This window comes from Megascapheus bottae, chromosome 24, assembly GCF_031878675.1.
Source record: "Megascapheus bottae isolate mThoBot1 chromosome 24, mThoBot2.hap1, whole genome shotgun sequence".
Lineage (NCBI taxonomy): Eukaryota > Metazoa > Chordata > Mammalia > Rodentia > Geomyidae > Megascapheus > Megascapheus bottae.
This window is the reverse complement of record NC_143532.1, coordinates 1,384,530-1,399,703: the sequence shown is the minus strand read 5'-3', so window position 1 is coordinate 1,399,703 and position 15,174 is coordinate 1,384,530. Positions and strand designations below refer to the sequence as shown.

The window sequence follows — 15,174 nt, the reverse complement described above, 5'->3', positions numbered from 1 at the left end:
CCACTGTAAAGGTCTACAAAGAACTGCGCCCACACTACCTGCAAAGAGGGGCAGGAGGACTGGGGAGAGGCCAAGACCCTTGTGGTTGCATTTTAAGAAAGGTCTACTCATCTCGCAGCTCAAGCTGCCTTCAGACTCAAGACTCCTCTGCCTGAGTCTCCCAAATGCTGGATGGCAGACAGACGTGCACCTCTATCCGGGGAAGAACTTCTGCTTTCAAGGTGAAAAGAATGAAAACTGCTCACAGCCAGGCCAAGGGACAGAAGACACTCAACCTTAGGAGACCCTGGGTTAGGAGCACCTACCACTCAACACCTCTCTGTGCTTTTATAACTGCTTCCATCCGACTGCACTATCCATTCAAATCTCTTTTGTTGTAGTTCAGTGTGGTGGCTCAGGCCTGTAATCCTAGCTACTCAGGAGGCTGAGATCTGAGGATCCAGGTTCAAAGCCAGCCCGGGCATCGAAGAATGTGAGACTTTTATCTCCAAATAACCACTAGAAAACAGGAAGTGGGGCTGTGGCTCTAAGGGTAGGGTGGTAGCCTTGAGCTGAACAGCTCAGGGACAACACCCTGGCCCAGGGGTAGGGCAGTAGCCTTGAACTGAAGAACTCAAGGACAGCACCCAGGCTCAGAGTTCAAGTTCCACGACTGAATAAAAAAAAATATTTTTATTTTCTCTTTTGTTGTTGGTCATAGGGCTTGAACTCAGGGAGTTGACTCTTAGGCACTGTCTCTGAGTTCATTTTTGCTCAAGGCTAGTGCTCTATCACTTTCAGCCACAGCTCCACTTCTGATTTTTGAATAGTTTATTGGAGATAAGAGCCTCAGGGAACTTTTCTGCTAAGTCTGGTTTCAAATTTGCTTCCTGAGTAGCTAGGATTACAGGCGTGAGCCACCAGTACCTGGCTAAAAAATAATCTTTCTTGGGTCTAGGAGTTTAGCATAGTGGTAGAGTGCTTGCCTAGCATGCACAAAGACTCGGGTTCGATTCCTCATATATATATATATTTAGAAGCTGGAAGTGGTGCTGTGGCTCAAGGGATGGAGCTCTGGCCTTGAGAAAGCCCAAGTGCTCAGGCCCTGAGTTCATGCCCTAGGAATGGCAGGAAAAAAAAAAATACACATACACACACACACACACACACACACACACACACACACACACACATTTTTCTTAATTTAAGAATCTACCTGAAGGGGATGGGGGAAGGGAAAGTGGAACTAAGACATGAAGGAGGATCAATTTTCAAGAAATAATGTACCCACTACCTGACGAATGTAACTGTAACCCCTCTATACACTGCCCCGACAATTAAATACAATTTTTAGAAAATGAAGCAATTTTTAGGAGTCTCAATTAAAAGGTAAAGTCCAAAAAAAGAAAGAAGGAAGCAGAGCATAGGAGGTCGAAGAATTCAGCCACTCTAGGCAAAAAGTTACCAAAAGCTCATCTCAATCAACAAGCTGTATATCGTGTCACACAATTATCACCCCAGCTACACAGAACACATGAACAGAGCATCCCAGTCTAAGGCTGACCCGAGGCAAGACTGGAGGTATGACTCAAGAGGTAGAGTACCTAATGAGGCCCTGAGTTTAAACCTTACTACTATTTAAAAACAAAAGTTTTAGGGAAGGTCAGAAAGGCTACAGGGATGTAACAGGAGCTGGGCCCTGTAACAGGCAGAACCCAGAGAAGCAGGCACAATGACAGCAACTGCACCAGGGACACTGCACCAGGAAGGTAAGGGGAAGTATCTGTTTGTATGAATTCAAGGAACAGGTCAATGTGTATTTGCACACACAAAGTGTCTGGAGGAAGCTCCCTCGGCCTGTGTCAAGTCCTGCAGGGGGGAGGACATGGCAGGAAGGGACATGACAAGAGCAGCCAGTGGAGGTAGACACTGTTGAGGCAAGGGTTAGGTTTTGTTTAAAAAGCCCATTGGCTTGGTTTTGTTTTTGTTTGTTTTTTTTCTTTTTGCCAGTCCTGGCCTTGAACTCAGGGCCTGAGCACTCACTGTCCTTGGGCTTTCTCAAGGCTAAGGCTCTACCACTTGAGCCACAGCACCACTTCCACCTTTTTCTATGTATGTGGTACCACGGAACTGAACTCGGGTCTTCACGCATGCTAGGCAAGCACTCTACCACTAGGCCAAACTCCTGGCCCAATTCATTGGCTTTTCCAAAAAAAAATTTTTTAAAGCTCCAGCCTGGAATCCTTAGCTATCAGAAGGCTGAAATTTGAGAATCAAGATTCAAAGCTGGCCAAGCAACAAAATCTGTGAGACTCTTATTTCCTTAAAATTAACCACCAGAAAACCAGAAGTAGACCTGTGATTCAAAGTGATAAGGTACCAGCCTTAGGCAAAAGAGCTGAGGAACTGTGTACCCAGGCCCTGAGTTCAAGTGCCACATCCAACGACGACAACAACAAAAAACAGAAACACAAACATGTTTGCAAGCTAATGGCTAAGTTGGGGCATCTGCTCTTAAAATGTCCCTGGGGACAAGAGGATAGCACAATAGAAGCTATCCTCAAACAGAGGAACCAGGCGAGGACTGAGCAATGGGTATTGGTCTAGAGAAGACAGTTCTAAGGCAAAGAGCTTCCAGGAGCCTGCAAACGGCCTCCAAACCCCGCCCAGTCCAGTGGGCCGCTGGGTAAGGCACTTGGCCTGTCATTGGAACATCAAGCTTTTTTAGCCCAGATCAGAGCAGAAATACTAACCACTGACCTGGTCAACAGTTCCTGGTCTTCATTACTTCTCAGAAGCAATGGCTCCACCACAACTGAGAAAGGAGTGAAAAGGCCCTGCTGTCACGTCAGTCCAAGTCCACCGCAGCTCTCGCATCACCTCCCTGCCTTTAGCAGCCACAGGCTCGGGCAGCTGACGTTTGCACAAGGAGGATAATTTCTGCTAAAGTACTAGAAATTGTTTCTTGCAGACATAACAAAAAGCGTACTGTGCTCTAACCAGTCTGGAAGGAGTGGCGGAGACAGCGTTCCAGGGCAGCTACCTCCTAGCCGCTTCCCTGACCTCGCAAGACTTAGATTCAGATTTGTCGAAGAAAAAAACCAAAAATCCTTCTATGTTCCAAAGATGTTTTCAACTCAAAAGGAAGGAGGATGCAGTGTACAGGGCAAAAACAGGGAAGTGAAGGCCAGGAATGGTGGCCTTGATTCCTGCAGCCATACTGGGCTCCCCTCACCTGACAACTTGTCCACAGCACAGCAGGCACACCAGGAGAGGTGGGGCTCCAACACCCGCTGAGCTGAGCCAGGCTAAGGAGAACAGGCTGACTGAACATGAGGGGAAAGACCAGCCACTCAAGAACAACCCAGTCAATGCCATTATGTGCAGCCTGCGGCCTGCTCTCACTTCAGGATAGGACGGTTTCAGCTATCAATTGGAGATGCCACCAGGAACACCACAAAACTACTTTTAAGAGTGTCCAGGGGGCCGGGCACAGTGGCTCAGGCCTGTAATCTAGCTACTCAGGAGGCTGAGATCTGAGGATCTTGGTTCAAAGCCAGCCCAGGCACTAAAGAACGTAAGACTCTTGGGGGCCAGGACTTTGTCCTAGTGGTTGAATGCTTGCCTAGCATACACAAAGACTCGGGTTCAATTCCTCGGTACCACATACACAGAAAAAAGCCTGAAGTAGTGTTGAGGCTCAAGTGGTAGACCTCTAACCTTGAGAAAGCTTAAGCCCTGAGTTCAAGCCCCAGGACTGGCAAAAGAGGGGGGGAAAGGAAGTGTGTTCAAATGCCTACATCATGAACCTCACTAATCCTCTAAAAGCTGCCTCCTCCACCCCAGCCCACACAGAGAAAGAAAAAAGCCCACTCTAGTTGGAGTGTTCCGGCTGTGTAGTAACACTCCAGCAATGTATACCAACACACAGAGTATGGCAGGTTGTGCATGGATCAAATGTTCAAGAGAGAGACAGACAGGGCCCTGGGGTCCTCGCTCCCTCTGAGCCACTGCCAGTGCCCCCAGCTGCTGCAGACAGAGTCTGTGCTTTCTAGATTGCTACCTGGCTTTCAGCTGTGCATGGGGCAGGGCGGGTTAGGGTAAAAGTGAAAAAGCAGGGCCTTCTCCACCTCACCAGGTAACCGCAGGACACCCACTCAACCCCTCACCTTTGCGCTTCAATTATTTTCATAACTACTTATAGAATATAAACTGCTGTCTGCCTTTGGCAAAAGTTATATTCACAGATTTTGTCATGCAGGTGTGTAAATCCACATTTTCTATAGTGCTCTCCACTGGGCGTATATGGTGTAAAACATGGTACCAAAACACACCCCAAGACACACACCAGGGCATGACAGCCTTACAAAAGAACAGCTCTTGAAGGAGTTCTGGTAAGATCACATTGGAGGCTGCCAGATGAGTGCCAGGCCCTGCCCCACGGCTGTGTCCCCTGCACTGGCCCCTGTCACGGCCACCAGACCACATGGGGGGGCTACACGGTACTGCCTCGAGTGGCGGGGGAAGTCGATCTCAAGCACAAAGCCCCTCGCCCAGAACAGCCATGTTCAGTGTTTCCAGTCCACTTGCTGAGGGTCAGGTGTAAGGGATTTTACTATGAAGAAAAACCTAGCACTGAACATAGGGACTAGTTCAAAGTCACCCAGGCAATGGACTAGCATTTAGCCATAAAGGCTGACGCATGCTCCTCTGAAGTAAGGCCACCAAGAAGAAGCCGGGCACCAAGGGTGACCCTTGTGTGTGTTCAGATAGGGTGGAGAGGAGGCGGGGGGGGGGGTAGGGGGGAAGGGTTTGGCTGGAGATGGAAACAGTACTAATGGGTACTCAGGGGGACTGTACCAATGCCCCTGCTTAGAAGGCCCTCTGGGGAAGGCAACCTCACACACCTCAGCACACAGTCACCGACGACACCACAGCGTGCTCACACACTATTCATGAATGGCTTTAAACTCAGGGTTCACTACGTAACTCAGGCTGGCCCTCAACTGTCCCGTGCCTTCCATGCACTACCACATCTGGCCAGCCCAAGTCTTCTGAGGAACTGCAGACTGAACCTGTACTAGCCAGGCAAGCACTCTACCGCTGAGCCACACTCCCAACCCCCAAACCCTTCCTTAAACTGCTTCAGAACAATGAGGTTTCTTCAGTGGATGGGTTGATGGGATTTGAACTCTGGTCTTCATATGTGCTACACAACCTGAGCCACAATGACTCCAGCTCAAATATGTTTCTGTGTCTGAAAATAATTTTTAGAAAAGGCCAAGAGTTTGGCCTAGTGGTAGAGTGCTTGCCTAGCATGCCTGAAGACCCAGGTTCAATTCCTTAGTACCATACATATAGAAAAATAATTCTAAAAAAATAACCACGAAGACAACTAGTAAGTCCAAGCTCAACTGTCGCCCACAGCGACATGCTCGAACCTATGGACTTGGTGCGTTCACAGATTGCTCCTGTTGGCTGTGGGGCAGCAATTACCAGATGCTAAACCTGTCTCCTGTTGGTAAGCTATTGAAAGCATTTTCCTTTCTGAAAATAAACTACTTAATACTCTACACACTTTTAAACTTCAGGGACTCCTCAGAACAGCAATTTTAAAACAATATCACACTGAAAGGTTGGGGAACCAAGCCAAAGAATGAAAATTTCAGAAAACATAGGAGAAATAAAGAGCCAGACACTATGGGCTCATACCTATAATCTTAAGCTACTCAGGAGGCTGAGAACTGAGGACCATGGTTTGAAACCATCTCCAAGCAGAAAAGTCCATGAGACTTTTTAATTAAGCACCAAAAGCTAGGAGTAGGGCTGTGGATCAAGTGGTAGAGTGCTAACTTCCTTCCCCAAGTTTAATAAAATACAGATTTTCTAAAGCAAGTCATGTCTTTCTTTGAAAGGAATACACCAACTGCCTAAACTTAACAAGTTCAAGACAAAACCCAACAGCTTCCAGAAAGAATGCAAACAGAGCTATAACACACTGCTTTCTCAAGGTCTTATCAAAACCAGAACCTCAGACCTGAGTGAGAGTTCACGAGTTGCTTACCAACACTGGGCCTTCTCCTCACAGCCGCAAGGAACCCACGTCCAGAAACAGCAACTGAAGCCAGCTCCGCAGTGACACGGAGGATTTAGGGAAAATTAGAAACCACACCATTGTTCTAGCCAGGCACCACTGGCTAGCTACATGGGAAGAGACCTGGAGAAGAGTCTGAAGCCGGACTGAACAGAAAATTCTGCAGGACTCCATTTTCAATTAACTGGCAAAATGCCAGACTTGAAGTGTGGCTGGAGTGGTAAAATGCCAGCCATGACAGAGTTAAGAAGCCATTAGCTCAAGCCACAATAGCAGCACAAGAAAGAGAAAGAAACAATATAACTTTAACCCATGGCTGGAATGGTAAAATACCAGCCATGACAGAGTTAGAAGCCACTAGCTCAAGCCACAATAGTAGCAAAAGAAAGATAAAGAAACAGTGCAACAGTAACCCCCTATTCATCACCTTTACAATAAAGATATCTATATCTATAGATATACCTATATCTATATCTATCTATCTATCTATATGTACACATACACACATAAAAGAAACAGTAGAGCCAGGAGTGTGGTCTAGGGGTAGAGGGCTTGCCTAGCATGCACAAAGCCCTCGGTTCAATTTCTCAGTAACACATATACAGAAAAAGCCAGAAGCGGTGCTGTAGCTCAAGTGGTAGAGTGCTAGCTTTGAGAAAGCCCAAGGACAGCGCCCAGGCCCTGAGTTCAAGCTCCAGGACTAGCAAAAAGAAACAGTAGCTGTTTTGAAATAATGAAGAAGGATCCAGTTGTCTGAGCACATATTAAGGCCCTGTTACATCCCCAGCTCTCCAGAGGCTGGAGAGACTGACTGCACACTCCTGGGAGCAAGGGGTTACTCAAAAGTCAGCAAACTTGGTAACAGAGAGCAAGATGCAAACACAACCTACATGAAGCACAGCTCAGCAGAAATCAAATTCTGGGTTATGTGTGCAAGCACACAAGTGCGTGCCCACACACATACCTGCCCGTACACACCAGTACTGGGCTTGAGCTCAGGGCCTTCAGGGCTCCCTACTGGGCTTGGTGCTTGTCACTCAAGTGACAGGCCACAGAATGGGTGATGTCCTTTACAGGGAGACACTGGGGGTGGGGGGAGTGATCTCTGGCCAAGGTCATACAGCTGGTAAATTCAGTGACCAGAGCCAGGAGAGGGTTTCATCTCATCAAACATAGTACCGCTGGACAGAAAGACTCTTACAAAGGCCATGAGGCTGGAAAGGTAGCTCAGTGGTAAAGTACTTGGTCTAGCAGGAGTTGAAAACAGGGACTTTTTACTCTAGATTGAATTCACCGCCTTCAGAGGCCATCACAGCCATCTTCTGCATAACCAGGCATCTGAATGTCCCTGACACTGAGCACAGGCGCAAGAAGCCAGAGCACTACCAACAGCACATGAGCTGACCCTCAGTGACGAGGATTCTACCACCACTCAGAGCTGAGATAGCTGACAACCAACTATCTCTCAGGGAGCCTGGCCTGTCCACTTGACAGCTGGAGCAGGATTTCTTTGTCCAGCACAAGACAGAGACTCAAGGAGGGAAATGAGTTTACAAAGACCAGAGATAAATATCACCCAAAAGATATTAACTTCATTAAAAAAAATAATAACGGGCTGGGAGTTTGGCCTAGTAGTAGAGTGCTTGCCTAGCATTCGAGGACCTGGGTTCGATTCCTCAGTACCACATGCATAGAAAAAGCCGGAAGAGGGGCCAGGAGTTTGGCCTAGTGGTAGAGTGCTTGTCTAGTATACACAAAGCCCTGGGTTCGAGTCCTCCGTAATACATAAATAGAAAAATGCCAGAGGTGGTGCTGTAGCTCAAGCCTTGAGAAAACTCAAACCTTGAGAAAGCCCAAGGATAGAGCTCAGGCCCTGAGTTCAAGCCCCCGGACTGGCAAAAAAAAAAAAGGAAAAAGAAAAAAGCTGAAAGCGGTGCTGTGGCTCAAGTGGTAGAACTCTAGCCTTGAGGAAAGGCCCAAGGACAGTGTTCAGTCCCTGAGATCAAGGCCCAGGATTGAGAAACTAATAACAACAACGATAGTAACACCTAATGTGGGTACCACAACCATTTCTTAGAGGAAGACATTAAGAAGAAAAAGCCAGCTAGGCACCAGTAGCTCACATCTATAATCCTACCTGCTCAGAAGGCAGATACCTGAGGACCAAGTTCAAAGCCAGCACAGGCCGGGAAGTCCATGAGCCTCCTTTTATCTCCAGCTAACTACTAGCAAAATGGAAGTGGAGCTGTGGCTCAAAGTGGCAGAGCTAAAGCCTTGAGCAAAAAGGTTCAGACAGCACACAGGCCCCAAGTTCAAGCCCCCTAACTGACAAAACAACAACCAACAACAACAAAGAAGCGGCCACAACCCAGGGCACAAAGATTAACAACAAAACACTCCATCACCAGCTAAATGGAATTTTTTCAGCCATCCCATAAAGGCAAAGTTTAAAGTTCAAGGTCCTGACTGGACTTTTTTTTTTTCTAGTCCTAGTGCTCTACCGTTTGAGCAACAGCACCACTTCCAGCTTTTTCTATACATGCAATACTGAGGAATCAAACCTGAGTCTTCATGCATGCTAGGCAAACACTCTACCACTAGACCAAACTCCCAGCCCCTGTACTCTCTACTTTTCAAAGAAATCACACTTGGAAAGAGAAGGACTTTTCTCTCGCAACAAAACTTTGGGGCTGGGCTCCAGAAGGCTGTTAAAAATTGTGAGGGAGTCAGGTGCCGATGGTTTCACGCCTGTAATCCTAGCTACTCAGGATGGGGAGATACGAGGATCATAGTTTGAAGCCAGCCCAGGCAGTAAAATGCCTGTGATACTTTTAGCTACAGTTAACTACTCAAAAACCAGAAGTGGAGCTGTGGTTCAAAATGGTAGTGTTAGCCTTGAGGAAAGGAGCTTGGAGACACAGCCCAGGCCCTGAGTTCAAGCTCCACAATCAACCCCCCACAAAAAAATTTTTTGAAAGAAAGAAGTGTTAAGTCCCAAATCTTTGTGTGTGCAGTTCTGAAACACTTGGAAAAAGTTGTCATTTCTGAGTGAATGACCACACATCCTTCCTGCTCAGCACAGAGACAGATGCATGTTCCCTAAGCCCAGAGACACCCCCAGAGACAGACACTCGCTCCCTAACCCTGTGCAGGGACAGGTGAGGGGCAGGCTGGGTTGTGTCAGGAAAGGCCAGTCACCACAGTAATGGTAACTAAGGTGCAGGCAGCGATGAGGCTCTAGCCTTTGCTGGTACAGTAGCTAAGCTCTTAACGAGCTCCCTGACAGTACACGTGTATATACACATATGTGCACACCTGTCCTAGCTTGCACATCAGTGTACTCCACCCTCAGGCCTGCAGACACACATGTGGGGCCCGCCAGAGGCAGGGACTGGCCAGCCTCCTATGCCCAGTTCTAATGCCCTCTCCGATGCACTTGGCACGGCTGCCTGGAACAGACCCCTTCCTTTCCTAGAAAACACAAGATCTGACAAAACCCAGGTTTAACTGTTACCTGTCACCCAAGAGCCCGGCTGAGAGAACAAAGGCCTTTTTGTGTTCTCTGCCCAGGATAGGAAACAGGACATACAAAGGAGCTGCTAACTCGCACCCAGGCATCCTCTCCCTCCAACCCACCCCAGGAGCCTGCAGGAAGGTGACAGAGGACTAAACCACAGACTTGAGCATGGAAGCTTGGGATCAGGATGGGGTGGGTACACAGGGTAGGCTAGCTGGGGGATGGGAGGGAGACTGGATGTGAGCTGTGAGTTAGTGGGGGGACTGCTTCAGCTGTAGACTTGGGGTGGTGGGTGTGGGTCTAGACTGAGGGCTAGGGGTCAGGGCCGGCTGCAGGAGCTAGGGGTGATGAGTGTGGGTCTAGACGGGTTTAGGAAATAAGAGCAGAGACCTGGGGCTTGGGGTGTGCTGGTGGGGGGCTTGGAGCAGGCAGAGGACGCCCTCTGCGCTCCCTTCCCCTCCCCTCCTCTCTTCCCCACCGCACCGCGCGAGCAGGACTCTCACCCACCTTGTGGCAGGCCGGGCAGGCGGGCGCGCTCTTGCCCCCGGGGCCCCCTGGACCCCCTCCTCCTCCGCTGCCGCCGCTCAGGCTGCTCTGGATCTGCGTGAGCTCCTGGCGCAGCACCTGCTTCTGGTGGAAGCTGAAGGCCGGGTGGTTGGAGGCCATGGTGAAGAGCAGCAGGAACTCATCGCCCGTGCGGCCCTCGTTGAGCTGCAGCCCGTAGTTGTGGATGATGGAGTCTATGTGCGTGAGCGTGCGGTAGAGCACGCCCGCCGCCTCGCGCTGCTCCGAGCCCAGCAGCGCCAGCGACACCAGCAGCTTGCTGCGCACCACCTCGTCGGTGAGGTTGGTGAGGCTGCCCAGGTCGGCCGGGTTGTTGGCCTTGATCTCCGAGTCGCGCAGCGAGTGGTAGTCCTTGCGCGCCAGGTCCTCCAGGCAGGAGCCGAGGAAGCGCAGCTCCAGCGGGATGCACAGGTCCAGCAGGCCGCACAGGAACTCCACGCGCTGCGGCGACGGCAGCTCCGAGAACCAGCGGTACACGCCGTCCCTCTGCAGCGGGCCGCGCTTCTCCACCATGCTGCCGCCCGCGCCGCGCCCCGCCCCGGGCCCGGGGGCCGCGCGGGGGCGGCCGGGGGCCGCGCCGGGGACGCGCGGGCCGGGGCGGGCGCCGGGCGAGGCCGGGCGCGGGCGCGGGCGCGGGCCGGGCGCGCGCGGGCCGGGAGAGCCCCCCGCGGGGGGCCGGCGGGCGGGCGCGCGCGGGCCGGGGGGCGCCGGGGCGGCCGGGGCGGCCGGGGGCGGCGAGCGGCCTCGGGCCCCCCGCTCACGGGGAGGCTCCCTGCCCGCGCCCGTCCCCGGCGGCGGCCGGTGCGCGGCGGCGGCGGCGGCGGCGGCTGCTCCTCGTCGTCGTCGTCGTCGCCCGGGAGGCGGCCGCCCCCATCTCCCCCCGCGCCGCAGGGTCTGTCACTGCGGGCCGCCCCCCGACGGAGCCGCCCCGGCCATGCCGCCGCCTGCGCCTGCGCCCAGGCCGGCCGTTACCGCGGGCCGCGCGGCGGCGGCGGCGGCGGCGCCTCGGAGCGCTGGGCCTCGCGGGCGCGGCGGAGCGATCCGCGGACGGGGCCGCCGCCGGAGCTGCCCGCGCGGGCTGACGGGCAGGCCGGGCCGGGCCGGGCCAGGAGCGGCCGCGGGAGAGCAGAGGGGAAGCGCCCGCGAGCACGAGCGGCCGCGGCCAGCACCAGTGGGCGGGGTGGCTGCCTCTCGCGACAGCCCGGGCCGGCCGGGCCCGCCCCCGGGCGCTGATTGGCCCGGCTTCCCGTCTCCATCCCGGCATTGGCCCGGGCCCCGCCCCGGGATTCGCCCGCGTCTCCGTCCCGCCTCCGCGGGCGCTGTCGATCACGCCGGCACCGCCCCCGGCCGGCGCCCCGCCCTCCCCCGGCGGCCGGCGCCTCCTGATTGGTCGGAGGCGCCCGGCGGGCCGGAAAACCCGGGGCGGATTTCTGGGCGCTTTTGTTCCGGCAGGCTTGAGCCGAGCCTCGTTCGGGGAGACGGGCCGGGCGCTGGGCCTTCTCGCGGAGGAGCCGCCGAGCCGGGCTCCGGGGCACGGGCTCCACCCGGACGCGTCCCTGCCGAGCCGTGTGACCTTGGGCGAGTCCCCGCGCCCTGGGAGCCCGGGACGCCCGTGGAAGGCTCCCTCGGGGGCTTGTGAGAGGACGGTGAGCTCACAGAGGCCGAGACCTGCAGGGTGGCGGCGGCCGCCCCGGCGCGGGGGCCGCTCGGGAGGAGCCGCCCTCCCCCCGCACCCGCCTCCCTCCCGCGTGGACCAGGGGGCAGCGGGCAGCGGGGCGGGCAGGAGGCCCGGCGCCGGCGCGGGGGAGCTGGGGCGCCGGCCCTTCTCCGCTACCGCTGCTCGCAGCAGCTCAGACGCAGGCACGAAAGCCCTCCGGTGCCCGGGAAGGCGAGCGCCCGTCCTGCCTGCCTGGGCCGGGCCTCCGCCCGCGGGGCATCCAGGTGGGGGTGGCTCCAGACGCGGTCCAAGGTGCTGAAAACGCCTCACGCCGCCCCGCGGACGCTGCCCCGCGGACGCTGCCCCGCGGACGCTGCCCCGCGGCGGCCCAGTGCTGCTGGAGAAGCCCGAGTGCCCGCGACGGTCAGGGTTTCCCTTCAGTGATCCATGGGCACTGGGGTCACTCCAAAGAGGAGGCCGCCCTCCAGAGTCTAGGCTTCGGGAAGCGAAGCCTCCCGCGGTCCGCAGCAGGTCCTGATTAGCATCTCTGCACGCCTGGGTTCTGGTCCCACCTCTGGCCAGCCCTGCAGCCCTTCAATCCTGCTTCCTCATCTGCTAAGGAACTCAGCTGGCCCGCCAGGGAACCCGGTGGTTTGGCGGCCTCTGAGCAGCAGAGGCCAAAACTACACTATCCATTGGCCCAGTGTCCCCCCAGCTCCTGGCTACCTGAGGCTCCTTGCCGCCGTGCACTCTGGTATTTAATGCGGGGCTAGATAGGATTGTGGCCTCTAAAAGCTCGTGCCCACTAGAGCCTCCAAAGGTGGCCTTATTTGGAAATCAGTAGGAACCAAAATAGGCAGTGTTTTAGGACAGCCCCCCCACATTCAACAAGGCTGCCCTTAGGAAAGGACCCACCGAAACCAGGCTTGTTGGCCACACCTGTAATCTCTGCCCATCCTCCAGCTGAAGTTGTGGGCACTCGGGTGTCCCGGGCACTCAGCTGGGTTGAGAGGCAGAGTCAAGAGGGGTAAGGTGGCTTGAGCAAAGTCAATGAGATCCTAGCTCAAACATGAAGCATGTCCAGTGCGATGGCTCACATCTGGGATTCCAGCAGCTTGGGAAGGGAGGATTGGAAAAGATGGTTGCTTGAGGCCCACCAGGTCAAAAGCCCTCCCATCTCTACCAGGAGCTGGTCACTGTGTGCCAGCCACGTGGGACGTGGCCCTGTTCAAAAAGACAACAGAAGCACCAGTGATTGAGGATGTGGCTTAAAATTCCAAGTCCAAACCCAAGACTGCCAAAATAAAAATTTAAAGGCTAGGGGATGCCGCTCAAGTAGAAAACACATGCCTGTGTGAGTGAGGTCCTGGCTGCAACTCCCAGTACCACAAAGAAGATGAAGATGATAAATAACGTTAACCACAGGATGACAAGGAAGAAGAAAGAAGGAGGAGGAAGAGAAGGGAGGAGGAGGAGGAAGAGGAGAGTGGATAAGGAAGAAAAAGCCACAGTCTGGGGCCAGGAGTTTGGTCTAGTGGTTAAAGTGCTTGCCTAGCATGCATGAAGACCCGGGTTCAATTCCTCGGTACCACATACATAGAAAAAAGCCCAAAGTAGTGCTGAGGCTCAAGTGGTAGAGCTCTAGCCTTGAGAAAGTCCAAGGACAGTGCTCAGGCCCTGAGCTCAAGCCCAGGACTGGCAAAAAAAAAAAAAAAAAAAAATGAAAAGCCATTTAAACCCAGAGCAAAGCTGAGGAACACTGGTGGCTGTGGTGGCAGCGGTGGCAGCTTGAGGAAGCAGCAGAATTGTCCTCAGCGCCTGCAGAGGCATCACAGCACTTGAAACCTCTACAGGGGACATTTTTTTTTTTTTTTGAGCTCAGCACCACTTCTGGCTTTTTCCTATGTATGTGGTACCAAGGAATTGAACCCGGGTCTTCATGCATGCTAGGCAAGCACTCTACCACTAGGCCAAACTCCCGGCCTACAAGGGACAAGTTTACAATGTTGAGCCCCTTTTCCTTTGTGGTTGGCCCTTGGGTTAACCACAGGAAACCAATGCAACATCATTTTCCCTCTGAACTAGACTGTAGTTCACACTGGATATTCAGTGCCTACCCTACGAGACCAGAAGTCACTCTTGCTCTGGGAGATGAGAGCAGTCCCTGGTCTCCTTCCCAGCCCTGAGGGACTGAGGCTAAACACCATCTACTCAGCCTTGGGAAGAGGGAGTTGCTGCCTTTTGTCTGCCCTAGGCACCCGCCAAGCTGACCCTAAGGCTCTGAGCGTCTCTGTCTTCCTGTTGCCTCTGGGCTCTACCCTGATGCAGTTGGGTCCCTGGGGCTTCTGTGTCTGCCACAGGCACCGTCACCCTGTGGCTGTGCCTCTGGACCAGGGCCTGTGGACATCACATTGCTGCCTCTCCTCCTGCTGGAGCTGAGGGAACTCGGCTAAGGCAGAAAGGACAAGCGCAGGCTGGTGAGGGGGCCAGGCTGGCGTCCCTCTGATGCTGAGTGGCTGTCCTGGGCCTGTGGAGGCAGGGCTGGAAGGCATCGCAGCCTAGCTGTCTGTACATTTCTTTGTGCTATGCTGGCCGCCTGTGAGCACAGGACAGAATGAGGAAGAAGGGCCGTGCTCCTAAAGGCCTGCGAGGGAGCACTGTTTCAGAGAGCAAGTTCCCACAACGCATGAGCTTACAGGAAAGTAAGCAGGGTGGTTTTGCTTCTTGTGTCTAAATGGGTAAGATCCCGACTCTCTCCTGGCTGCAGGGGTAACAAGGCAGGGGGTATGTCCCCTGTGCGCTGCCTGTCCTGAAGCCCCTCCTTCCATCGAAGCTTCCAGCCCTGGTGAAGTCAGGGACAAAATGGAGGGCAGGTACATGCTGAACTGGCTGCTGACTGCCCCCGAGGTGTGGTCCCAGCCCAGGCTCTTCAGGGACCCCCTGGTTTCCCTTGGCCCGGACTTTGCTCTCTGGGGACCCAGCACCTCTCACAGGGGCCACAAATCACGAACCTAAGTCAGTGGTACGCAGGCTGCTCTCCTCCCGGCGGAACCACAGCTGTCCCCATTTCTGCAAACCAGAGACTCCAGAGTGTCTGCCAGATGCCATCCCCTCCCAGCCACGGCGGTGACCGAGGTGTCACACACCTACCGGGTACAGGGCTAACACCCAACCCTGGCCTCTGTGCACAGGCCCGCCTGCCAGCATCTAACGCTGGGCCTGGTGCCCGGCCTCCCCAGGGCAGGTCTGTGTGCCAGAGTCAGGTTCCTTGTGGCTTAGCCCTGGAGTTTGCATCTTAGCCAGTCACCTGCTCCCCACACACACGGGGGCCGGAACCTGCTCCGGGGGTGCATGCTCCTGCCC

The 15,174-nt window shown here is 54.1% G+C and overlaps 1 protein-coding gene across 1 annotated transcript in view; it reads right to left on the bottom strand.

Moving 5' to 3' along the window:
- Zcchc14 (zinc finger CCHC-type containing 14) overlaps positions 1-10,667 on the bottom strand; it is a 45,797-nt gene extending 35,130 nt beyond the window's left edge. The window contains exon 1 of the mRNA XM_090357165.1: positions 10,098-10,667. Coding sequence (XP_090213291.1) covers positions 10,098-10,667 — 570 coding nt within the window. The remainder of the gene's footprint in view (positions 1-10,097) is intronic.
- Positions 10,668-15,174: the final 4,507 nt, after the last annotated feature.